General features: G+C 37.2%; 2 protein-coding genes and 1 long non-coding RNA gene across 5 annotated transcripts; 2 read left to right on the top strand and 1 right to left on the bottom strand.

Moving 5' to 3' along the window:
• Positions 1 to 2,727: 2,727 nt before the first annotated feature.
• On the top strand, positions 2,728 to 4,149 carry LOC140006119 (uncharacterized). Its single transcript, XR_011813740.1, has 2 exons — positions 2,728 to 3,946; positions 4,039 to 4,149. It is a non-coding gene; the product is annotated as an uncharacterized lncRNA (long non-coding RNA).
• A 1,958-nt stretch (positions 4,150 to 6,107) lies between these two features.
• On the bottom strand, positions 6,108 to 18,082 carry LOC113690513 (pre-mRNA-processing-splicing factor 8A). 2 transcript variants are annotated; one of them, XM_072076759.1, is made up of 20 exons: positions 17,590 to 18,082; positions 15,652 to 15,775; positions 15,439 to 15,531; positions 14,851 to 15,241; positions 14,185 to 14,671; positions 11,955 to 14,089; positions 11,497 to 11,865; positions 11,267 to 11,390; positions 10,985 to 11,174; positions 10,790 to 10,897; positions 10,237 to 10,490; positions 9,164 to 9,780; positions 8,985 to 9,091; positions 8,621 to 8,875; positions 8,071 to 8,544; positions 7,693 to 7,854; positions 7,399 to 7,596; positions 7,043 to 7,321; positions 6,642 to 6,884; positions 6,108 to 6,530 (listed from the first exon to the last, which is right to left on the bottom strand). In XM_072076759.1, exons 1-20 carry the CDS (start codon positions 17,919 to 17,921, stop codon positions 6,339 to 6,341), a joined length of 7,134 nt encoding a protein of 2,377 aa, XP_071932860.1. In that variant the 5' UTR covers positions 17,922 to 18,082; the 3' UTR covers positions 6,108 to 6,338. The 2 variants fall into 2 exon arrangements, with proteins under 2 accessions (XP_071932860.1, XP_071932886.1); XM_072076785.1 differs by lacking the exon at positions 17,590 to 18,082 and adding an exon at positions 16,962 to 17,086.
• Positions 18,083 to 18,843: 761 nt separating this feature from the next.
• On the top strand, positions 18,844 to 24,381 carry LOC113736709 (uncharacterized). Of its 2 annotated transcripts, XM_072076826.1 has the most exons (6): positions 18,844 to 19,228; positions 19,965 to 20,155; positions 21,055 to 21,135; positions 22,873 to 23,112; positions 23,719 to 23,796; positions 23,893 to 24,381. In XM_072076826.1, the coding sequence occupies exons 1-6, from the start codon at positions 19,105 to 19,107 to the stop codon at positions 24,151 to 24,153; spliced, it is 975 nt and encodes a 324-aa protein (XP_071932927.1). In that variant the 5' UTR covers positions 18,844 to 19,104; the 3' UTR covers positions 24,154 to 24,381. The 2 variants fall into 2 exon arrangements, with proteins under 2 accessions (XP_071932927.1, XP_071932957.1); XM_072076856.1 differs by lacking the exon at positions 23,719 to 23,796.
• Positions 24,382 to 25,866: the final 1,485 nt, after the last annotated feature.

Consider the following 25,866-nt stretch of genomic DNA (forward strand, 5'->3'; position numbering starts at 1 on the left):
TTGAGTAATTTGAATTTTCTATAATTATACTAATTCAATCAAACTTATATCAGGTAATAAAATACACCGTTGTTTATGTTTGACTTGATTAGTGAGTGAATCAAGATTGCGCAAACTATTAACAATTGAGCTTAATTTAAGTGTAAAACAGCTTGGTTCGTATTTCAACTCTAAAGAAAAGTGGATAAAATTTGCATAAGGTTTTGGGCATGTGAAATTCTTGATATCATTAGTGGCTTTTTGGGTGTTCATAGTACAATGCATATCCATCACAACATGGTGTATACCCTTCAATATAAAAGTATTCAGTAATTAAAATTTTCTTGTTTAGCAATTTAAATTATAAATTTAAATGCAGACCTCATAATACTAGTGCAAATTTTATCCTCCTTCGTTTGGCATTGCATCTACCATTATAGATTTCTATACCTAATCCATTCGTCCAACTCTCTACCAAATAAAAAAAAAGGGATAGTGACTATATACTTTGTAAAAATAATATGCCAAGTGCAGGAAAAGTGAGTATATGTAGTAAGGGTAATTATCTTATTCTTAACCGAATTCCAATGGGGAACTAACTTTGTTACTGGGGGGAAGAGAAACTAGAGCGAATTAGACGTTACATTTTTAGCTTAGAATAATACCTTTTTGTGTTTCAAAATCCAAACTTTGTTAATGGGGAGTGTGTTGAGTATTCTTCCTTAAACGCCTAGACTAAGTCACTTAGTTGGACAAGAAAAGGAGAAGTTAATTGATAGTAGCACAAAAAATTGTGTGTGAGATTATTTTTGGAATGGTCACACTCTATGGTACCTAACAAGCTAAGTGTAGTTATATATTTATTTGAAGAAAAGAGAGAAAAATTTAACTTGTACAAAAAAATGAATATAGAAAAATTGGAAAAACATTTTTTAGGAAGTCAAGAGGAAAACTTGTACTCTTGGCACCTGTAATCCTGTCCACAACTGATAATATTTGATCACACAAGAAGAAAACTGGCCCTCTTTTGCTCTGATGCTCCTTCTCCTCGGTACAAAATCATGTACTTCCCTCAATAGTCACTACCCTAATCTATAAAAAATGGACTTAGGCTTACTTTTGACGACTTCACAATCCTGCATTTCTTGTTTTTGCACCTACAATCTACTCAGGTTGGTTAAACTCGACTCTTTTTAATTTTTCTGAACTACTTAATTGAATATTTTCTTTGCAGATGTACAATCTTTGTGGTCCTTTTTTCTTCCTTTTTCATTTTACCCTATTTCTCTAGAACTTCTGAGATGTTAGAAAAAGCCCTGGTCAAAATGTTATGTCTTACCTTCAAATTACAGCATTTTCTTTCATGAACTTAGATCTGCAGCCTGAAGTGTAGTTTAATTGGAAGAGTTGGGGTTGAATTTGAAAAGAAAGAGCAAATGGCTATGTGGAATATTAGGAGGTTGACATTGTATTAAGAATGTACTTATTTAATATCAGAACTTGAGAAACGGAAGGCACAGAAGATTTTAGTGCCTTTTGAGTGCAACAATCCTGACAAATGAGAAGATTTTTTCAATCTTTTTCCCTTTCATTCTTTGGTATCTAGTGGTCATGAGTATACACGATTTTCTCTGCCTTAATATCATTTTTAAACTATAGCCCAAAATTATGTACAAAATCTTGTGTTAGCTGGCAAAAAATAATAAATTTGAAACCCCAGATTCCACTGTTATGGTGCTTTAAGTCCTTCCTCTCAGAAATATTGTGACATATCATTTGAATGCCTTACGTCCATCAGTGATCAGCATTAATTACTATCCATATAGAATAGAGGCTGAAAGAATTTCTTTCATTTTTTTGCCAGTTTGAGAATTAGTGAGTTTGTATGGTAGCCTCTATATTTTTAGAGAGTTACTTTGAAGAGATCCTAGGATGTTACTAGTCAACTAGACATTGTGTGAAGAGGAGCTCAAGTGTTTGAAGGACTCCTTGAGTCGCAAACCATTTCAAGCTTAAAGCATCCACAATGGTTTACACTCTTTAGAGTGTAATCCACATGTCACGTCAGCATTCTATTTTCTCCTCTTTTATTATACTTTCACTCACAATGGATTACACTCTACAAAGTGTAAAGCATGGATTCACAATTAAATCAAATATTTATTTTAATAATGCATGATTCATATCCCATAAATAAATAAAGTAATTTTTTTAAAAATAATTTTGTTATTTTAAAAAAATAAAGTATCAACTTTCATTAAATTTTTAACCTTTTGGTTTTTTTTTCTAAAAAATAATATTATTAATTTTTAGAAAAGAAATAATAGAGTTGTGGAAAATGAGTGAGAGAGTAAAAAGAAATAATAAAGTAAAATAGTAGGGTATGAAAAATAATGAGTGTGTTGTGTGTTTATATAGAGAATTAAAATATAACCGTTGGAAAAAAATGAACGTTGGTAACTTCAACGTTGCTGGTATAAATTTTGTCATTGCTAAATTTTGACACTGGCTCACCCATTACACGCATTATCAGAATGATGCGTGTAATGGGCATTACACGGCCACGATGGGTGACTATGTAATGGACCCGTGTCATGACAGGCATTGCATGCATCATTACACTCCGTTGCAGATGTCCTTATGATGATTGTGGCAATTTAGATTGGTTTATGGACTATTGGAATTTTTCATATTTGGGGTACATAATTAAATATCTGTGTGCGCGCACGTGTATATATGTCTATGTATTCGTATGTATGTATGTATGTATGAACTACCAATAATATTGTTAATGACAGATTCCTTTGGCAGTTATGAAGTAATTACATCACCTGTGGTGATTTCCGGTGAATTGATTCTGTTTTGCACGGTCAATCATCTAGTTCGTTAAGGTGATCAACCTCGTAGTCTTTTAATGAAGACTGCTTATAGGAAAAAGTTGACAAGAAAACAGATGAAGCATCAAGAGACAATATTAAGGAAATTGCTTTGAACAAAGGTGGCAACATCTGAAGAGTTGCAGTTGAAGAAAGAGAAATTTAAGTAGAAGCAAAACCTGAAGATAGTTTTCACATAAAAAAAAAAAATAGAACTCTGCTCCAGAATAAGCAAGACATATTCTCCATAGGGTAAGTTCAAGAATAATGTAAAGAGCGGAAGGTATAAAATTCTGAATCAGCAGAATCAAAGGCAGGATTTGAATGATCCAGGGAAGCAACCAGAGTCCAGTACAAGTATTAATCAATGGACTGAAATGGAAAAGTGTATTAAGCTGCAACTTACAAATCAAGGTACAAGTTTAGCACTTAGCCTTCTTAACTATCAATTACAGTGCTGTAACTTGGTAAAAAGATCAAATGTCCGTCCATTTTGTAGGTAAAACAACAACCACAACCATTTGCCTTTTGAATTATATAAATTATCTACAAATATTTTATTTTCTCTGTGAATTTATCTCTTTTTATATTCTCTGTAGAGATAAATAGCAAGTCAAGATTAAGAAAAAAATGATAAAGTGACTATTAAAAAGTGCCAAAAGAACATATGTAACTCCTTTAAGTAAACGAACTTATCGTCATTTTAATTGTGAAAAACTTGCTATTTTTATCATGTTTAGATTATTAAATTATTCTACAACACTGTATTTTGTTAAGCAAATCATGTTTGATGATGTCCAGCAATTTATTTAGTGAAATTTCTTCTTTTTTATTTAACAAAACAAGGGGGAAAAAAGAGAGAAAAAACTTGAGGGCACCATATTGCTATAATTGTTAGTCTATAAGGCAGAGTGCTAATGGGGAACAGTTGAGGCAAAGTGCACCATATTTTGTTAGTTCAACATCTCTTGTCGAATCAATAGTAGCAGTTCAACATCTTGATGAACCAGTAAGAAGTGAGGATGCTATTGAGCATCTTAACCTGGTGCAAGGAGTGAAATCACTTTTGTCTAAGAGAACACATTCTGGAGGTAGTTTCCTTTCTGTTTTTCTTATGCTTTGGCTCGTCTCAGTTGACACTAACAAGTACCTGTGTTTTATGATCTTTTTAATTTGCATGAAGGCTTTATATGACGCCAGAGATTTTTTTTGCCTACTTTCCAAAAATTAACCACTTTGGAGATTAAAACGAGCTGCTTTTGGGAGGACATTGATCATTCCCGTTCCTGGAAAACAGTGCCAAGCTCATTTCAGAAAGTTGCTTTTCATGAAGTGAGTTAAAATGAACTGTTTTATTATACTGTTCGATCGCAATGGGCTTTCTAGGATGTATCTTCTTCAAATGGACAGGTAATTTTGGAGAATACCGCTCAAGACAAGGCATTTGGCTGCCTCCTTCCTTCTGGAGGCTTTCCCGACATGCATCATGAAACAGCTCAAGGAAGTACACTTCAAATTCTTCCGCGCTGAGGAATATGAATTCAAGCTAGTTGAGTATTTTTTTTGCAGAATGGACAAGCTTTAAAGAAGATGACTGTTAGCTTTTTCCAAAACCCGTCGGTTAGCGAAAGAATATTGTTGTCAATGCAGAAATGCTCTGAAGATTGCCTAATTATTTTGGATGAAGTGTGAATGTATTGCAGGCTTGCAGCTCAATCTCTGAAGAACGGTAAAACTTAAAAGACAGGATCATGTCTTTTCTCAGCTATGTTGCTTTCTCCCTCCATGGCGATCATTGTATGCTTAATCCATGATAATCATTGTATGCTTGCCTTTTGCTTCATAAGCTGCAAATCTTTGCTTACCCCAGAGGAATTTCTGGTAAATCAACCTTTTTTTTATGCTTGTGAGGCTGTTTATGATTTATGTGAACCATATAGAATAACAACATCAATTAGCAGGGCAGAGTCAACTATGAGCTTGTAGTACTTTAGTGGTATTTATCAAAAACTTTAGGTGTCCCTTATTTGTTACAGGCGATGGTAGCTCAATCACTTTGTTTTGGTTTTTCTCCTGACCATCCATATCTTCTTCTTGTCTTTTGTCATGCGAAGAACAAACTCAAAATTCGAACCTTTTGGAGTTGCAATATGTGAAGGAATGAAAAACGAGGTGATCGTTCACTACTGATGAGAGTGAAAACTACAGAATTTTGAGACTATATTCATGATTAAATCTCTCAAGTCACTGATGTGACAAAGAGTGCCCTTGAGAATGCTCATGATTGAGGATGCGACAGTTTCATGGGTGTTGGCTCTATATTATTTATACTGGGAAATGGGGCTCCAATTTGGAAATGAAAAATCAATCTTCGCGAGTTTTGTATTGGTTGCACTTTTTTCTGTGAAGTACAAGAACTTGATGGTTGTCTAGGAACTTCAGAGTAGATATATCGAGATCAATTGCTGCGTTGAATTTCATCTGCAGAAACCTTGGCTTCTTTAAATCCTAGTCGGCTGGAGAAACTGGAACTGGATTTGTAAACACCCAGTTAAATTATTATTACTTTTTATTGTTTCCCTTTTAATCTGAATCTTAAGGGATTGTATTTGCTGGATATGAAAAGTAGTAGATGATTCTGTTCTAGGACTTATTCAGGGTAGTCCATTGCCTCAAGAACTGCACTTAGGCTACCCATGCAGATGCTAAAGCTGAAGTCATTAACAATGGAATTTAGGGATTGTGGAGTCTTTATCTTGATTAAGAGTTCTATGTTCGACATCATTATCGCAAGTTATCATCATCGTCCCAAGTCTCAAGTATGGATCAGGCGTGGTAGCTAAATGCAATAAAAACTTTTTGATTCTCTTCTCAGAGCCAGAATTCCAGGTGGGTTGACTCGATTATCAACCAAGAAAGCTTATCTTTGTCTAAATCGGGCGCAAAGTGTAAAGTCACTTTTCAGAGATGGGATATGTTAAAGAAGGCGAATGTTGGCAAATTTTCAGTACCTTCATTTTGAATAATAGACATTGTCATCCAAGAAATGATCACAGGATTGCAAAAATTACTAAGGGAATCCGTGTGTAGCACTCTTTTTTTCTCCCATAACCACCAGCCTACTTGTCAGTTACCGTAATAATAATATGCATGACCAATCGGAAAACTACAACGCAGTAAACACTATTACTATTCCAATCTATCCGCCCCGCCACAACCGGAGGATAAACATAATGGATGTGAACATCAGAATTCACAAAACGCTGAAGCTAGCATCAAAATTACATAATTCCAGCACATATTTACAGCTACAGAGGTATGTACAACAGTTGCATTTAACTGCATGCCACGGCGATAAAGATGTCTATCAGCACAATGGTTAATGCCAAGGAAATAAATAAGATCCTCACACCAACCTCGAGTTTCAATAGTTCTGATCTAAAGATGAGTGCGGATTCATGGAAGCAAATGCATACACGAGATTCAAGTGAATGCGTCCTCGCGGTCTCCTTCTGTAGTCTCACCCTCCTCCAAGTTGCTGAACTCCAAGAAATGGGTGGGCCGATGATCCTCATGATAGTACTCCCTAGGTGTTCCCAGCTTTACTCCATACTTCATGCTCGCAGTATGCTTTACTCCCATGAAATTGTAATTCCATGGTCCATTATCAGGGATCTGAAGATCAGAATGGTGAAAAGCAACATTAAATACAACAAAGGATATAAGGTTATGTCAACAGACAATTTTGTAACACCAAATAATACTTGGTGGTTGGCATGTCCTTACCATGTAGAAACCAAGGAAGCGATCACTTAGAAGCATCTGCACCTTCTCATAGTGCGTGGGCAAATAACCTTTAGGATTACTTCCTGTATCTTTGTTTGTGCGTCCCCATTCATAACCTGATGGCATCAACTTATATGCAGTTAATGAGCAGGAACCGGGTGTAAAACTGCAAGTTAGTATAATGCACTTCTCTCCATCCCATTGCTTGTTGTTCTCCAGAATTTGAGCATGATTTGTCAGATCCTAGAATGCCCCAAAAAAATTTCATGTTAGATAAGTTGAAAACGAAAAAGTGCAAGGTACAAGTACTATGGATATGTCCTGATTTCGTAGCAACATGTAGAGCATCAAAAGCACAGATCAATAAATAAATGTATATAGATGACAGAATAACTTCCAACCTGAGGAGACAATTGAGGAAGTTCATTTGGCTGTGTATGCATCCATCCCAAAGGCTCCAAATCGTCGAGGAAGTCATGCTCTGGAAGAGCTGATGGCAGATGCACTTGCTGATGAGTTGCCCATTGTGGTGGCATGGCAATACAACGAATTTCCTTCACCTGAGGATTATCTGGAGGGCTAATGCCATACATATAGCCTGCAATTTGAGTCCGCAAATCTGCAATGCAGATGAACTTCTTCAATATGTTTTTGGGCATAATGTAAGTGTAGCCAGTTTCCTGCAAAAGAAGCAACACAATTATATCAGAAAATTGAACCCAATCTCCCAAACGAAAAAGGTTAAGCATGTAACTACCTTTATATCCTCAGAATTTACATATATATGATTGACTCGGAGATAAAGATTTGTCGCTGAAATTGCTCTAACACGCCAGTCAGTTTTAGAAATATATGGATTTTGCTCGTATGGGCTTGTAGTCGTAACAATCAGTTCATCCCCATGGACATTGGTGGTTTTTGTGGTGACTGCTGTCAGCTGACTTGCTTCCTTGGCCTAAAAAAAGGAGCAACATGATCGAGTTATATACCATAACAGCATTCAGCTGATCACCTTTCATGCTAGATAAGACACAATCAAAACATAACTCACATGCTTTTCAACCTCAGCAATTTGTTGTCGCTGCTGAGAAGGTGGAGTAATTTCAGCTCCAAGGATTGTATCACGAATCTCAGATTGTGTAAGCGCTGAAGTGTTCACGTTGTTCTTTTTGGCATAATCTGACAATATAAGATCTCTCAAAGCAACCTCAACCTATATAACAGAAATCCACTATTAGTTGTAGTACTGAAGAAAGAATCCAACAAAAATTCAGTCACAGAAACAGAAAATCAGATTTTGATGTGCTACTCTTATTCCAAGAGGAATATAATAGACAGTTCAGTCCTCTTTTTGGGCATGGATTGTCTTTTATTTTTGGGTACATACTTCTCTCTTTACTGAAGGAATATTTCAGTGAAGTAAGTTTACCTTCATCCACTGATCATCTGTAAGAGAGGGCCAAACGTGATGTGGTTCAGTGACAATTGTCTTGTCAGGCTTCAGTAACATCTTTGCCTTCTCATTGTTCACATGGAGTGCACGCAAGATTAGAATCAATCTGGAGAAAGCCGTATATGATGAAATACTTTTGAGCCAATCATCGTAGATGTTAAACAAAACCATTTGTGGTTCTGTAGCTTTCAGTATCAGATCACCAAATTTCTCAATTTTCAAGCATGCTTGGAATGGTAGTTGAAGCTCACTTCCTTTAATGACAATATTTGGAAAGTCCAGCAGGTGAACCTCCAAGGGATCCAACATTCCCTTACGAGTGACAATGATCTGCTTTGGCTGTTCTTCAACAGGTAAAGAACGTACAAGGGCCGCTACTTCTTCGGCAGTCTTCCACTTGGCCAGCTGTCCTAAACGCTTTTGCCCAGCCCAAACACTAGTGTGAATAACCTGCAAAAGGCAAACATCAATCGCATGCCAGAAAAACAAAGAAAAGAACCACCATGAGTAATGCCAAAAAGCAAACCTTGAGAAATAGCTGCCCTGTCCTCGGATTGAAGATGAAGATGGCACCATTGATGGGTTTTGTAGTTAGATTGCCTTCAAAGGTCTTGTGAATTGTCACCCTGTAGACATTAGTGTCATCAACGAACCAGATTATCTGGTTACTGAAGATTTCACCGTAATTTTGAGATGACAGGTATGGCTCTGTTGGCTCTGAAGAATACAGTTGTAAGCCTTTCCTTATTCGTTCCCTCAAAACATATAAAGCAGGATTTGACTGCATACAGAAAATGGACAGCTTGTGATCTTTGTATGAAAAATCATAAATGAATCAAGAGAAAATAAGTACCAACAACATTCCAATGAAGTCCAAAAATTTAATGCACCTTCATGATTTTATTCATGGCCTGAGCGAGCAACGGTTTAGAGCCGGGGAACCAGTTACCAAATGCGGAATGCAAGTTGTAAGCAAGATCAATCCCAATCATTAACCCTGGAAAGAGCAATAGACTATCAAGATTGTGAAGAGAGAGAAGCTATTCTAAAACCTATGCTGATGACGTACCAGTTGGTGAAGGATATATAGACATGTTGTCTGTGGTGTAATCCATAAATTTTGCCCTAGTGTACCGCTCAATGTCATGAGAGTCATAATCACCCCAACGAAGCTGAACATCTATCCAATATTTATTGCTAGCCTTCTGATCAAAAACATCCTTAGACTCGGCCACAAGACTAGGCTTTGACATAGGCCATCTATGGGCCGCAAAAAGAATAATGTCAGCACAAGAGCTGTTCATTTTGTAGCTTTTTCTTGGATGGATAGTTTCCTTCTGCACAGTCTCAATTTCCAATGCATCAAGTTCTTGATCTAAGACCTGGCAAAGATCCATCACAACGCTTTCATGAATCTTCTGCCACAAGTGAGCACGGAATATCTGTATTAGAGATATCTTCAAAGTTGGGATCTTTCCATGCATAAATATCCCTGTCAAATCCAGCTGCACTTGGAAACCAACATAAACATTTGCTCGATTTATTGTGGGTGACCACCAAAGCGTAAATCTACGGTTAGGGATTTGGTTGAGCCCAGATCTCTGTGCATTCGTTAGCTTCTTATACTTCATGGATTCCTCAAAACCTGATGCCTTTTCCCAGAAGAGACCCTCCCAAGTAGGGAAGCTGAAATGACAAGGTAAACAAATCAGATCCAGGAATGGCTAAGAACAAATGAACGCACACAATCAAACAGGAGATGTGCTCAGGCAACTCAACTAGCCAATAAACATACCCAGTATCGACTAGTAAGATATCCGAGCACAAAGGGGAGAGAGAGAGAGAGAGAGAAATTCTAGACAGCCTGAGCAACAGAGAAAATGTTTCTTGCAAACTAATGACCAGACAATGGAATCTGGGACTTTTTATTTTTAAACACTTCTCTTCTTTTTTTTTTTTTTTTTTGGGAAAACATGGAGTTTCCCTTTCACATCAGATGATGACATCTTAATACCATGGATTAAAAAATAAATAAACACACACACATATGAAGTAAAAGGTTACAAGAATAGTCCATGTGGTGCAGAAGTAGGCAGGAATGAGACCCAAGTAGTCAAATGAAGAAATATATTTGAGACTTACTATGTCCCTTTGAACAATGTGTGCTCCAGAATTCCTTCAACTCCTCCTAGTGCCTGAATAACATCAGTTCTGTAATTGTTCAAGTTCCATAGCTTACCATCATGCCTCTGGTGCGTCCACCAAAACGGGTTCTGTTTCAGAACTTGATATTGCTTAAAATCTGTTCTCACTCTCCATCCCTTGTCATAGGCAAGGGTGTGTCTATCTTTCTGGAATAAAGTGTTGATTCGAGGAATTCCACGGTCCCATGAATCCTGTAAATAATTAATAAAATATTAGAAGTATTGGAGTAAATAAAGAAGAGCTAAATGAAGCATCGCACAGTTGATGCTAGTTTGTGTCCTTTTCAACAAGATCACAACAATTAACAGGCCCACAGCACAAACTAAATGAAACAATTTTCTGTGCAAGCACTATGTAATTAACAAACCTGACTTAAACAAGGCAATGGAGATAATAAGAAGGTCCTGATTAATTAGTATAAAGTCTTTAATTCATACATAAAACACAATAAAAAAGGAATTTATGAATCCAAATTATCAGCAATACTTACTTCCAGATCTTCAAGAGTCAAACGCCTGTTCTGTGCCTGAGACTCTTGTCTCTTTAATGCATATTCAGCCCAAACTCGCTGTGAATCTATGAATTCACTCTCCCATGGCTGTCACAATATTAAGGCAGAGTTTAGAGGAGTTTAGTTACAGCAAATAAAGAATAAAGAACATTGCAACATACACAACCATGATACCTGTATATAGCGATAAAGATTGGGAATCAACTGGTCTTCTTCATGACTCATTCCACTCCTGAAATGTGTCACACCTACATCTGTCTGCTGACTGTATCGGAGATCACTCTGTGGAATCAATATGTGACCCATTGACAACATCCCTAGTCCCCCAATTTCCTTCGGTGTATAAAAAATAACAGGAGGAAACCTATATGAAGGACTCATTTTAGACTAAAGCAAACAGCAATATTATAGGAGAAAAAGTTATAACAAAATAAACCCAGAATGATTGAACTTTACCTGCTTGGCATTTTTGAATTTAAACCAATCTTAATACGGGTCTGAATTTTATTTTCACATTTAACCAGTAAATCCAGCAATTCCTGTGTATGAATAGTTGCTTCCCGGAAATATGTCATTAGACCTGTCATATTAAAATCAAAGTACATCACCTCAAAAGTAGCACAGGATAGAAGCACATGTGAGTTAGGACAAGCACATTAATTCAAGAGGAGGGAATGTTTTGGTACCTATCAAAGCTGTATTCCATTTGTTGACAATTTTGGTGAACGTTGTAGAACCTGATGACATAAGAATCTGCCTCACACGATTTTCAAAAACCTTCATGTGCTCATCATCAACACGTAAGAAAGCAACAGCAGTACGCTCTTTAGTCTGCTCATTCTGCAAGTTCCAAACCCCATCTCGAGTATTGCTGAAAGCTTCTTGACTCATCCTTATCTTTGGCAGTATACGAACCTCAAAACCACACATGCTGAAAAGCAAGTTGGGATTATCTTTGCTGTAAACAGAGACAAAGCTGCTCTCCCATTCTAATGTGGTAATGCTTCTAGGAAGACGATTCTTCATGTCCCAGAACACACTTCTCCCAAGATTGACTGGATTAAAAGATTGAGCAAATATCAAATAAGTATTCGGATGAAACCTGTAAAAAAGAAGTTAAAAATGAAAATTCAACAGAACTCACCATCATGCTTCATAAGCCTCATGCGTGCATCTCTTGGCCAGCACTTCTTGTTGTTATAACCCACCATATTCTCATTATTGGGATCAGGATGTTCAGTAAGGTACCGCTGGATAAGGTCCCGTGCCTCTTCCTGAGTAAATTGAAACAATATGTGCACCTTATCAATGTAACGGGAGTACAATCTTATGGGGTGTCGTGTCTCCACGTTAGTGTCCCAGTAAGTTATGAACTCATTCGGCATCTGTGGAGGGCCAGCAATTTCACTGGCTCGAGTCAAACCAAGAAGCAAAAGATCCAGCACTAGTCCATAGTACTGTACAACAAAAGAAGCAAATTGGAGACCACGAATAAGGCCATAGGAGTTGGTATGACTCATATCCTTATAGGACAGCACAACATTGTTCTTGGCCGTGACATAATCAGCAATATTGTGATCAAGAACCAACCTTAGAAGCCGATTTAGCATGGTCAAATCAATTTTTTCAAAGAATTTCTCCAATTTGGTTTGAAGCATCACAACACATTGACCTTCACTTGTATCCCAAATGCCTTGCAAGTTATTTATGCCCTGACACCATTTATAGACCAACAATGGGGGTGGCTCTGAATCAGCTGGCTTTATCCAATTTGGAAACAAGTGGCGCTTGTCGCCTTCATACCAGAGATATTGGTCAAGATATGCATCTGTTATCTTCTCAAGGGGTTCAATCTCATAAACCGGTATCAAATAGCTGTATAAATCCATGAACTCAATACCAACTTCTTTGAAGGCACGCTGGGTCAGAAGATGACGTTTAATCCGTGACAAAGCCTCGTGTGGATTATCATATGCTTGTTCAATGAGACCCAACTCTTCTCTTTGTAGTTGATTTAACCTCACAGCCACGCTATAAGATTCTTTCAACCTTTCAAGGGCAAGGATAAGAAGCTTCGTATCATGCTTGTATGACAAGGGAGGGAATGGAATAGGTGAGAATTTTCTTGACTCCAACCAGTGGACAGTGGTTGTGTAAACGGCCACAGCTTCTTCAGGTGTCACATATGGGCCATCTTTTAGATAATTGTGCTGACGTTCCTGTTCTGCTTTAAGCCAAAGACGGGTCAATCTTCCAAGGTTCTTACGACAGACTGTTTTGTCTACAGTTGCACCTCTTCGTATGCGTTCACGATTATAATGAGCGACATTTGTCCACCAATCAGCTTTTGACTTAACATAGCGGAGAATCATGTTCTCAATTGGAACAGGCAGACCAGGCACCTTCCAGGGAATATTGGCTTTCCAGCAACGCCAAGCTTCACTTAGATGCTGCAAGATCGTTCTTGACTTATTTTGCTTAATGCCTTCTGGCATGGCATCAAGAACATCATGCATTACAGCAGCACGAAGCTCCAAATCAAAATGGCTTTCGACACGCTGCTTGGTAACAGTTTTTGCGACCCCTTTAGAATGTCGTCCCTCAAATTGTCTTGCCAATAAGTTTCCCAACCACCGCTCCAGAAGAGGGACTGTCCCACGAAGGAAAAACAACCACACTCTCCACATAGGTGCCCAAAAACCACAGCCTGGTCCTTTCCCAACTGGCCCAGTATTAAATCGGTAGTAAATCAAGTGTTTCAAATCCTTGCACATTCGTATCTGCCGCATAAGCCTGTATTTATATCTGTACATACCTGTCAACTGCCCAACATGCGAAAAAATATATTGCAAGCCATCTGCCAACTGAAATGCATCCACATTTCCCAAGCGGAACTGGATATTTGCATCAACTACAAGCTTTGTCAACCGAAGTATTTCACGACAAAGATGAAAAGCATTTCCAAAACGAGACTTCTTGCGCTCCTTTGTAGTAAGAGTCTTCACAGGTTTCAGGTTGAAATTATAGTCCAGATGAAGATAATTCAGATTTTTCCTGTGAATCAACAAATTTAACATATTGTAACCCTGCTTACAAACTTGGAGCCCAGCTTCAGCCCAATCAAGTTCTGTAGTTTGGAAAAATTTTGTGGCTGCAAGAGAACGAAACAGGTGCTTCTTTTTCTGAGCCTTAGGTGGTCTATGATGCAGCTGATTTAACACAAAACACTTCAACAACTTCTGATAACTCACACGAACTTTGACAGGATATGATGGAGGACTGCAAACAAAATAAAGCTCAGAAAGATTAGAACACTTTGATAACCATGGATAGAGGAAAAACAGTATACCAGAAGTACAGATACCAAAGCTTACCAGTGTTCCTTATACCACTCAGATACAAGAGGTATATCTTCAGCTCGTCGCATTCGACCAGATCTCATGTTAAAAAGTCGTGGAGCAAAAAGAAGTGACATACCAGCAGCAGTAGTATCAGTATATAAGGGAGTACTTCTTAGAAATGGTTCAACCCCTTCAGGTAATGAAAAGTCATCATCCCCCTCATCCTCGTAATTCTTCGTCTCCCACCTGTCTTTATTGGCGCTGGTTATGGGGTGAATTAGAGGATCATAGTAAAATGCAGGCAGATCAGGATCCTCCGTCTTTATGTACATGACCATAGGGGTGTGATACACTCCAAGCTTCACCTTCCGGGGTCTGTTGTTATACAAATGAGGGAATGCAATTCTGTACTCTGTCCTTAGAGGTGACCTTATGATAAGCTTGTTGATGTCATTAAACTCATTCCAGTCTTCATCTCCTTTTTCCATGTCCCGATACAAAGGTTCAAATTTAGGGCCACCTGAAGAAAAATAAATTACTGAGTTACTGAAGAGAACAAAATCCAACTAGGAAACATGATGAACTTAAGCACATTTTCTGCAAGTAAATGTAAAGTTCACTAAAAAGTTGACGGGTTTAATTTTCCATAAATCATCTCCAGTTTTCAGAAATCAAAAATCAAATTAAGTGGAGAATTACCAGGTATGCACATGTTCAATGCTTTGGCAGTAAAAAATGACTCCATATCAAACAGGTAGAAATAATTGCGATCAATGAGATCTGATAGGAGCTGCCCAGCAAGACGATGAAGTGTTGCCATGATTGGGAGGGACAAATGCCATTTTCGGTAACTAGGGCCATTTATAAGCTTAGTTTTTACAAGAGGCTTATGATCATAAAACCAAGTATATACAGCAGAATCTTCTTCCTCATCTAACTCCAGCTGAATTGGCTCCAAAGGATCCACATCCAACAGATTGTCAGCATAATCTAGTGGAGGCTCCTCATCATCAAAAGGAGGAAACCTCATCCTCTTGAAATGCCGCCGATCTCTCTTCTCCCTTCGCATCATAATCCACATTGTACCCCACTGCAGTATTAGTTGAAAGCAAAATCAAGCACATAATTATAAAGTTGCTAAGTAGATGTATTACAGGAAAGAGATAAAAGAAATACAGTGAGACGAGTCCTCCAAACTACAATTTACTAAATAAGAAGTATAGGGGCTTGAGCAAATGTATAGACAAAAAAGACAAATAGTATAGAACCTAAAGTGTGAGGATATACCTGTGCTAGATAAATCGGCTCAACAACCCAAGGTATTTCATTCACAAATGTAATAGCCCCAGTTATATGATATAAGACCTTCACATCACGGACCTATAAACACATACAGCATCAGAAGATCAAGACATGGATTAGATGCATAGAAATCGTGGTAACTCAAATAGCCTGCAAAAATAAGAAGGTGACAATCATAAAGGAGATAAGTAATGATACCTGTTCCCAAGGCATTGGCATGTTCTCAAGGAGTTTATAGACAGCATGTGGTACAAACTTGAGAGCTCCTAGGTATACACGTTTATCATGTCGATATTGTTTTGAGGACATATCACCATGATCCCTGCAAAAGAGGAATTGCAAAACCATTATGTATGTATACCAAGGAAATAGACAGTGAAACATCTGACCATCTATTGCAGATATACAGCTTTTCTAAGACAGCAGTGAATTGACATGTAAGTTCAGGAGAGTCAGGTCAGAGACCTGAGTAATGGAGAAAAGACTATCGAGATTGAGCAATAAGCATTCAAGGAGGAGAAGGTCAAACATTTAAAAATGGATTATCACAATGACAAGAAGTCAAAATCCCCAAACTTCCACCAGGAAAGTCAAAACATAAAACCCTAATTTTAGATAACAAATACCAAGAAAGCTCACCACCAGTCAAAGCATTGCCATCTTACAGCCAATCAAAGATAACATACATATCAAACATGGCATAAGAATTAAAAATTAGTCACAACAGTAGTGTAGAAATATGTTAAGCTAGGGCATACTAATGCTACTGACAAAAAAGTTGACCAAAACCATTTGCTGCAGGAACACATATACTGAAGATGTCTGAATTACATGTTCATGTCCTATTAAATAATACGCCACAAAGAGGAACTAAAACTTCATTATATTGAGTTCCTATCCTGAAAAGATGATAGAAGCTACTTCGAAACCTAGGCTAAGACAGTAACAATAAAAAAATGCTATGGTGTTATCATTTTATATATCATTGTTTGACATTAGCCTTTCTAATGACCCTTAGGCAACTAATCCTAGTTAATAACAATAACATGTTAAAAAGGAATAACTATAACCAACATTCCACTTATTTAGCTATAGCTCTCAATTTGTGGCCAGCTAATGCATAGCTAAACTTAAAGTTTTCAATTGTTCTTATGGACCTTAAAACAGAAAAATCATTTGGAGAAATATATAAATAAATAAGTTTCTGTGTCAAACGTCAGTGTAGGCTTTTATAAATTTCAGATTAGTTTAAAGCAAAATGATTAAATCCAAGGGTTGCAGGAGCTTCCTTAAGAACATGAAAAAACTTAAATACGAATCCATGCAGCGGCACTTTTTTACACAAAACCTCCCATCAATGGACAGAATATTGATGCAGAATAGATGTTAAATAGGTAAAAACCCTTAGCGTGCAGTTTCAATTCTCTTTAGATCATCGATTATTTAATGTAACTGAATGTAAAAGAATGACCATACAAATGTGTAACTGAAAGCCAACAGCAACTTACATGATTGTCTCATGGTCAAAGATTCTCAATGGAACTTGAATTCTTGAAGTCAGAGACTATTACTTGTGAGCCATTAACCAAGCCATGTGTTTCTTTATTTGAAAGGCAATTAGGAGAATGTACCCTACAACTGCATCACATAGATATAATTGACCAGCTGAACGTACTCCAATAAACTCATGATAAAAAACCAAAATCCCAACAGTACATGGAAAAAATGACCTTAATCCACAAGTCACGAATAATTCCACCATCCCCAACCCCATCTTCAAGCCTCACAATATCTTACAAGAAACTCGGACCAGTGAATTCATCAGACATTCAACCTTCCAAACACCCCCCACCCCCCCCCCCCCCCCAAACAAAAAAAAAATGCATCCAAATCTTTTTTACAAAAAAAAAAAATTCAAAGTCATAGTCGAAAGAATTCCCAAAATGCACACAGAACCTTTGTTCCAAGAAACGATTGACTCATCAATAAACACAATGATTTCATCCCTCAGCCCTCCGTAAATCCATCAAACAGTACTTGCATTGACAACAACCAACCTAATAAGATAACTAAACTATCAACCAACCAACTAATCAAAACAAATACGCATTCAAACCAAAGTAAGCAAAAACTCACCTTATAATTTTCCTCACATGCTCCGGCGGCATGTCTTCCTTCTGAGTTTCAACAAATCCAAACTTCCTCTTGTCACCATACCTCTTCGAATTAAGCTGCATCCATTTACGAGCCTTCTCCTCGAGCTGCGCCTCAGACGGCAGAACAGTATAAGAAGCAGGCGGTGGAACAGGTGGAGGAACACCACCACTAGGTCCTGCTCCTCCACTAGTCCCCGGCGGCATTGACGGCGGAGGTACCCCCGGAGGCAGTGGCGCAGCCATATTGCCACCACCACTACCGTCGTTACCACTATCGTTCCCCCACAAATCTCGCGAATTTCCAGTATACATTCTTCTCTACTGAATTTACAAACAAACCATAACTATTCGACACTACCTGGAGAGGAATTCGTGAATCGATTCAAGAATCGAGCGAAATTGGGAGAAATCTGATTTCTTAGGGGTTTTTTCTTAAACTTTTTTTTTTTTTCCTTTTTGAAAACGAAGGACCTGGAAAGAGCGCGAGCAATTTGGGGTTTATATAGTGATGGGTGCATGTGGGGTTAAGGCGGTTATTGAGGCGGTGCATCGGACCGGTATCAGCCGATTTGACACCCCAAAAGTGGGACTAAGCCACTATGGTCTGGACCACTTTTGGGCCTCGATTCTTGGCCCATTTGCGCAATGGTTAAGTGAGACCTTGAATTCAGTCATTTGTTAAACTAGGACGAGTTCGGACATTAAATTAGTCTCATTTTTCAAATAAATTAAACTCAGCTTGTGAATAATTAATTTAACTTCGTTTAGAGTCGATTATATATTTATTTAAATTAGTATCTTTAAATTTTTTTCTTAATAATTAGTATACAGATTTAACTTGTTCTGATTGTACAAAATTTGTTTTCTATAAAAATATGGACTATCGTATCGTTGATAAAATTTTTCTCGTTTAATTAACTAATTTAATTGGTTAATTTTAAATTACAAAAATTAGTAGTATATAGATTTAGCTTGTCTTGATTATATAGAATTTGTTTTTTTCTGAACTAATTAAATTGGTTAATTTTTTAAATTACAACATTTATTTATCTAAGATATTCAAGTATCAAGTATATTTGAATTTTTTTTAAGTTCGAACTTGTTGTTAATGTGAAAATTTAAATTGAAATTTTATCTACGATTAATTTTCAAACATGTTAAACTAGAGTTTGAATTAATTAATTTTTAGACCGACTCACTTATATAATAAGCTCGAACTAGTTGATACTTAAACTTGACTCTGAAATTTTATTTGCCAGCGGATTTTGGGCACGTTAAATAAAAGATGGGACTTGTTAACTTAATGAACGGATTGAAAGCCGAAACCTTCCCAATTTGAGTTCCCGCCATCTCGAAATAATGGGATATTTATTGAATCACTCCCTCGTTCAATCAATTATTCAATTTTAGGGTTTCTTTCTCTCTCTCTCTGTATTGGGTTTCTTTCTCCGGCGAGAAATTTAGTTCCGTTCCATCAATCTGCCGGCGAACAGATATGCCGGCGTCGACGTCGCTCTCCTCGAAACATCATACACTGATTCAAGCTCTACTCTCCCGGGGGCCACTCAAGGAATCTGAATTTCGCTCCATTTTTCACAAAGTCACTGGAAAATCTCCAGGTCTCTCTCGGTCTCTTTACTTCGTGTTTAAGTAGGTTTTTTCGTCTTCTTGGTTTCTCCGTCTTATTGGTTTCTCCTTTTAACCGAATTTAATGCTGTTATAGTTCATGTAGTGATGATAATCTGTAATTATATAATTTTGTCCTTGTAAACCTTATTTCTATGAAGATGTTCTTTTTCCCCTTTTTTCACTTGAAAGATCCTTCTTTTCTGTGAACAAGTTCTTTATATTGAGCTTATGATGGTTATGGGAACTCGCAGAATTATGTTCAAAATATAAACATAATAAAGCGTCAAGTTTTGTCCTTTTCGACCTTTTCTTTTAATTCTTTTGAAGAAAAAGAAAAAAAGCATTAGCTCTGGACATTTTTTTACAACTCTGGAGAATGCAGATAAAGCTTTAAATGAAAAGTTGGGTGTCTCATGCTTTTTGGGTATGGTATGTGTTTATAATTCTGTTTGTTTGTATGTTAGGTATTGAAATCTTAATTATCAGCATGATTTTATGAAAAAAGTTGATATCTTTCAGTAATATTTTTGGTAAGAGATGGTAAATGCCTACTCTAGTCGTGCGTACTTTCATGTGTGATTGATATAAATTGTTTCATTTAATATTCCTCTGAGTCCATATAAAGAAGGTGTACGTAGGAAAAAGCATGAAGGATTAGATACTCCTAGCTAGCAGCATTATGGTTATTGATTGGCTTTGATATTATGGTTTGGTATGTGTTTGCAGATCATCAGGTATTCAATGATTACATTTCCGACATAAATGATGAATTAAGTTATGTTCAACTTGAATTGCGCAAATGCCTAAATCAATACGACGGGAAGGCGTATTATGGTGTGGTCAACACTGTTTCAGATGAGCACTCCAAGCTTGGAACTAAATACAGTGTTCCTCAAATTGCTTTATATAAAGGAATTGTAAGTTTCATGTTCAAAATAGTTTCTCTGCTCGTAATTGTAGATCTTGCTAGCTTAGCATAATTAAAATTCAGAATCAGATCTGGAGGCCGTATCGAAAAGAGAAGAGGACTGGACTTGGTTGTATTGAGCTGCGCTGGGAATTGAAGCAGTTCAAGAAATGGATGGGGGGATTCAGGGTATGTGGCCTTGGGGAAGGGCAGCAGGAAACTGTTGTGTTTTGGGTGTTGGCTGCATTTTGGTAATCATGTTGATATCACAGATGCAAGCTTTTTTGCAAGAAAGTTTGCATTGTGTAGAAATGGCTGGGGCTGGGGTAGATAAAAAGAAGGAAAAGGAAAAGAAAATGGCAGAAGGAATAACAGACAAAAACTACACAATCGTTGTAGTGCACTAAGTTGTGGACCTACGCCCTTAGCTAACCAAGTCAAACATTAGTATGTGGACAAATTTTGGATGTACAGGCCCAATCAGGAACTAACTTTTGAGGGTCTCAATTTGACATTTTTGTTTCATAATGTAGTGGTCTATTTGGAGCTAACCCTGAGGATTACTTGTCACACACAGCACTTACTTGGATGCTTTTCTTGCATAATCTGAATGCAGCTTAATTGAAGTCTCCCTTGGACCAAAAAAATTTTTTTTTCTCTTTTAGTGAAGAGGTGCTTCCATTTTTCTATTGTGAAAGTCTTGTCCAATGAAAACAAGGAACAAAAATTTGAGGTTGTACTTGCATGCAATATGGCTACCTGCAGAGCTACTCATCTTTTTAGCAAATTTACTGCATAGGACTGAAATGTCTAACTTTTCTTTCCCATTTCTCAAGTACTGAAATGTCTAACTGAAATGTCTAACTTTTTTATTTCTGAGTACTGAATGGCTCCAATTACAAATGTTAGCTTGAAGCTATTGTTCAAGATACGGCTGGTGAAGGTAGCATTTCCAACATTGATGCTCTTAACATAAGGCTGGAGAACCAGGTTTGACATAGTCAGATACTTCATGATCCTGTATTTACAAATTATGTCTTTTCTATCCCAGTTCATTCATGTACCATTTGTACCTGGATGTGGTCTCCTAGTTTGTCTGATTTTGTTTTGACCCCACAATTTCACCTTGCTAACTTTTACTATTTTTATCAAATGAATCCAAAAGAAATGCCCCCCACCCCCTTTGTTAAAGTTTCATATAACTTATTGATAAGGATCTTTAACTAATTCTTTTTGCACCATCATTTGTTAGCTGTCTAATGGCTACCAAGCAGTTTAAGACACATGTTCTCATTGAGAGTCATTTCTCATTTGGTAAAAGGTGGTATTATTGGTGTCATCAATGGATTTTTTTTTCTTTTTTTTTGTTTTGATTTTCTTCTTGTAATGGCTGTCAACTTCAACGAAAGAGCACCCTTGTAGCAAGAAAGTCATTTATGTTGTACTTAACCATGGCCTTAAGTTGTTTTGTTCTGCCAGTTGAAAAATTTTAGAGCTATTTTATACTTTTTAAGTTAGTTATTTTAATCTCATTTCAGGCAGTTCCAACTATTTCAATGTTCAAATTGTTCATGAAGCTTGTCTATCAACTTCATCTTTTCTTACATAACATAGCATTAAAATGAACTGCCTTTTTTCTTGTGCATGAAAAAGTTACATTTCTGTAGCATTTCGGTTTTAATTGATTTTTTTTTCAGTTTTAATTGATTTTTTTAAAAAACTTTGACACTTGGTAAGTATTAGCTGGTTATCTGCTATGGGAAATCTTGGAAATGATGCAAAATATATAGTTGTCGACTTTGCTTCTTGTTCTGGAATCCATATGCTGTTTTTAATTTTTAAAAACTTTGTTCTGACTGAAGAAAACATGACAAAATTATTAAGTATGATGGACCCTGCACTTTAGACTAATCATTGCATCTGGTTGAGAAAGGAATATGTTACTATCATGACACGATAGAAGTAGATATTAAGTATGCATTAGGGATGCATTTTTTGTGAAAGAAGGAAAAATTACTTTTTTTCCAATTTCTATCTGTCATTGAATCTTTATTATCCTAGAATTATTAGGGTTGTAGGCTTCCCACTTCCAGACTGTATGGTGAATTTTTTATCTATTCTCAATTCTTTGGTATGGCTCTGTACTCCTGGACACTTGTAGTTACATTGAAACTGCATGTTATCGAGTTGCAATAGCAACTATGTTCTTGAATTTGTGTTTGAGCATTTTTTTGTCTCGATACTGTAAATGCATTTTCTCTGCTGATGATTTGCTACCTGTTGCATCAGGAATGTGATTATTTTGTAAGTCATATTGGCAAGGCCTTGCAACTTGGTTATTCTGATCTTCCTGCGAAGAAATTGCATTTTCAAATAACTGATGGGGTTTTTTACCCCCTCTTTTAGTAGTACTCTGAAACATTGGCATTTTCTGGCTGTAATTTAACTGAATTTAGATTGGCAAGTATTGCACTTGTAAGTAACCTATTTGTCAGGTATGCTACCTTTCCTTTCTCAGAACTTGCTTAATGAACATCTGTAGTTTCTTAAGATGCATATCTCCTAGTATATAGCATTGATTATTGAATCGATTAGAAATGAATAGAAGTGTTTATCTAAACCTCTTCCTGCTTCAGGCACCAGTGTTTGTTTAGTTGGAGCATGAAAGTCAAGGGTGAAAGAGTTCTTATATATTGGCTTAACCAGTCTTTTCTCAATTTCTTTTAGGTTTTAAGTGGAGTGGATTCACAGTCACAGGATAATTCAACTGAAATCCCCTCCGCTTTGAAGAACTTCAGCATGTCCCAAAAAGATAAAACTCTTGAAGAGTTTGTGCACGACCAGTGGCTTTGTTCAATATCTGATGGACGGATTGGACTTGGGGTCAGATCCTTTCTTGATTTACGAAGTTGGTTCCATGATAATGAAGTTCCCACTTGTCAAGTTTGCAACGAGGCGGCAGTAAAGGTATGTGTAGTACGTAATGTCTCTCCCCGCTGCATTTTGAATTTTGTTTTATGATGCTGAAACAGTGTCATTTTCTTTGGCTGAGAAGTCTATAAGGTGGCCAGGAAGTTCAAAAGCATTTGATTTACATATCAAGGAACCAAATGGTTCCGTGACGCCTCCTTTTTTTTATTTTTAAAGAAGTGGCAGCACCTACACTACCTCTACTAAGGGAGGGCCCAACTCGGGCAAGGGGGGCTAGAGGAAGAGAAACCTGCTTCTAGACTAGAGAGGTGCACTACTGCGCACACACTGGATTTTACTGCTGGTGCAAAGGTTTGAACCTTTGACCTGCAGCTAGAAACGCTTGTTATAGTTTGCCTGATGTTTAACTCATCTAACGTGAATTAGTCGGCTCTGTTACACTTAGTGAACAGATAATAATCCACGAATATGGTGTTGTACATAAAAGGCATATGGTGTTGTACATAAAAGGCATATGCTGTATAACGGCTGCTGGTTTGCTCTGTATTTCTTAATGTAGAGGTTATGACCTCGACAACTCGTCTCTAACATGTCCAAGGTACTGTGGACCTTGACTTGTTCAGTTTTGATTAAATTGTGCAGGCAGAATTTTGCCAAAATGAGAATTGCAATACGCGAGTGCACCAATCTTGTCTGAAAAAGTTGTTTTCTCTAGCAGGGGTATTACTTTTTCTTAGCCTTTTTTTTTTTTTGGCAATGTATCACATTGTCATTGGGATTGATCAAACTAATCAATATGCCAGTTATAATTCACAGGTTAAAAGAGTTTGTCCAGGTTGTGGTACACAATGGCGTTTAGTGGCTAAAAGAGAAGCTGCAGAAGAACAAGAAGCAGATGATCAGGATGGTCCCTCTGAGAACACGTCGCAGCCTGATCCCTCTGCAAGAAAGAGGCTAAGGACCTCCAAAGGAGTTGATCGCAATACCCAGGAGTCAGATTCTACTATAACTTCTTCAACCCTTTCTGGCTCGAGGAGGTTAACTCGAAGTTCCGCCAGGCGCGCTGCTGCTGCTTAAGCCTAAATGCACATTCTGTTAGTTTTGCTTGGTTCCATCTTTCCTTGGAAACACTGCATCCGAAACCTAATATGCGGAAGCTTTCGAAATTCGCTTTCTTGGCTCCTGTTAATTATCTTTTGTATGTGTATAGTAGGAGTATATATCTCAAGCTCAAAGTAAGTTGCCTAGCCTATGGGAGAGCACAATATCTGCAGAATGAGAATTAGCTTTTGGTGTGTCTGTTTAGTATGTGTGTTCAAATTTGTACTGTCATTCAGCATTTTTTTCCAGTGACAAGGACTAACAACAGCCTGTCAATGGGAGGGGTGGTGCATTAGAATAACTCGGAGATGCTAGGTAAGTCCAGGAAACAGGGGCAATGAGAAGATTAAAACAAGAAGGCTAGGTGGATACAATTGTATGTGGCTAAAATACCCTGGAGTTCTCTAAACTATTTTTACCCTAAAGCTTGTCAAAAGTTCCAAACAGCCCAGCAAAATTCTAATTTGGTAAATAGGTGATCCGCCCGACTCTTTTTTTCTGACATTTTCTTGACGGAAGTCAAGAATTCGGCAAATAAACCTAGATCTCCGAGCAACCTTCAAAAGCCGGCAATTTTTTAAGGCGCCCAAGGGACTTATCTACTCAATCCCAAACCCTCCCAGTACCGATGTGGGAAAGAACCCTCACAGGGGCAAGTCCAACAGGGCGGCTTCTACTAAGAGCTAACGAACCCTCACCAACCCCGGTATAGCTACCCCAGCGATTGTTTTTTTTCTGACATTTTCTTGACGGAAATCAAGAATTTGACAAATAAATCTAAATCCCCGAGTAACCTTCAAAAGCCGGTAACTTTTGAAGGCGCTCAAGGGACTTATCTACCCAATCCCAAACCCCCCTCCCATTACCGATGTGGGAAAGAACCCTCACAGGGGCAATCCGCCCGACTCTTTAAAATGGTCAAGTTTACGGAAAGTTCTGCCCAAATCTGACACTCCAAAAATGAAAAATTAGAAAACCTCTGGCTGCTTTGTGGTGTTTTTCTTTTCTGATATGTTTTTATGATTTCTTTCCTTTTTTTTTTTTCAAATCACGGTGTACGGGGATTTAATTGTGAGTACTATATTAACAAGGCAGCCACTTTCAAATTTGTAAAATTGAACTTCAACAGCAATATGCCTAACACAACAAACCAAAAAAGAAACACAATTAAAAAAAAAAAACCCCCCCTCGTTTTTGTTGGGTTACAATTCTTTCATGTTAATACTCATTTTAATATGGTTTTGTTTAAGATAGTTAATGCAACCGCCAAAAGATTAAGCACCTAAAAAATTCAAGGTAACTCAATTAAATTTATGTTGGACTGTTGGAGTATGAATTATACCTGTATTAGACCAATTACCTATTTTGTGCAATATGGATAGTATTTTTCTATAGAAAAATTTCGTCATTTTTTTTGTATGAATATTTCTTCTGTGTAATTTTTAAAAAGAGTAAATATATATTGACAGTATATACACTATCATGATTGAATATACGATAAAATTTAAGTTTCAAATTCAGGGTCTTTTATATATCAGGTATTTAATGGTAAAAATATATACACTATTAGTGTATAAAATATTATTTTATCATTTTTTTATGTGTGAGTACACAATTTTTAACTTAAATTCCAATTTTTTGGAAAAACTCTTAGAAAATGCAATCCAAACAGGAAGAGTTCATCAAATA

This window comes from Coffea arabica, chromosome 1c (genome assembly GCF_036785885.1).
Source record: "Coffea arabica cultivar ET-39 chromosome 1c, Coffea Arabica ET-39 HiFi, whole genome shotgun sequence".
NCBI classification, from domain to species: Eukaryota; Viridiplantae; Streptophyta; class Magnoliopsida; order Gentianales; family Rubiaceae; genus Coffea; species Coffea arabica.

Excerpts from the sequence above, each read along its gene's own strand:
- LOC113736709 (XM_072076826.1), top strand. The coding sequence starts at position 19,105 with ATGCCGGCGTCGACGTCGCTCTCCTCGAAACATCATACACTGATTCAA. Across the intron at positions 19,229-19,964 it reads AGTCACTGGAAAATCTCCAG|ATCATCAGGTATTCAATGAT; the intron begins GTCTCTCTCGGT and ends ATGTGTTTGCAG. Across the intron at positions 20,156-21,054 it reads TTGCTTTATATAAAGGAATT|CTTGAAGCTATTGTTCAAGA; the intron begins GTAAGTTTCATG and ends TACAAATGTTAG.
- LOC113690513 (XM_072076759.1), bottom strand. The coding sequence starts at position 17,921 with ATGTATACTGGAAATTCGCGAGATTTGTGGGGGAACGATAGTGGTAAC. Across the intron at positions 10,898-10,984 it reads ATCTTTATCGCTATATACAG|CCATGGGAGAGTGAATTCAT; the intron begins GTATCATGGTTG and ends ATATTGTGACAG. Across the intron at positions 7,322-7,398 it reads TAAATTCTGAGGATATAAAG|GAAACTGGCTACACTTACAT; the intron begins GTAGTTACATGC and ends CTTCTTTTGCAG.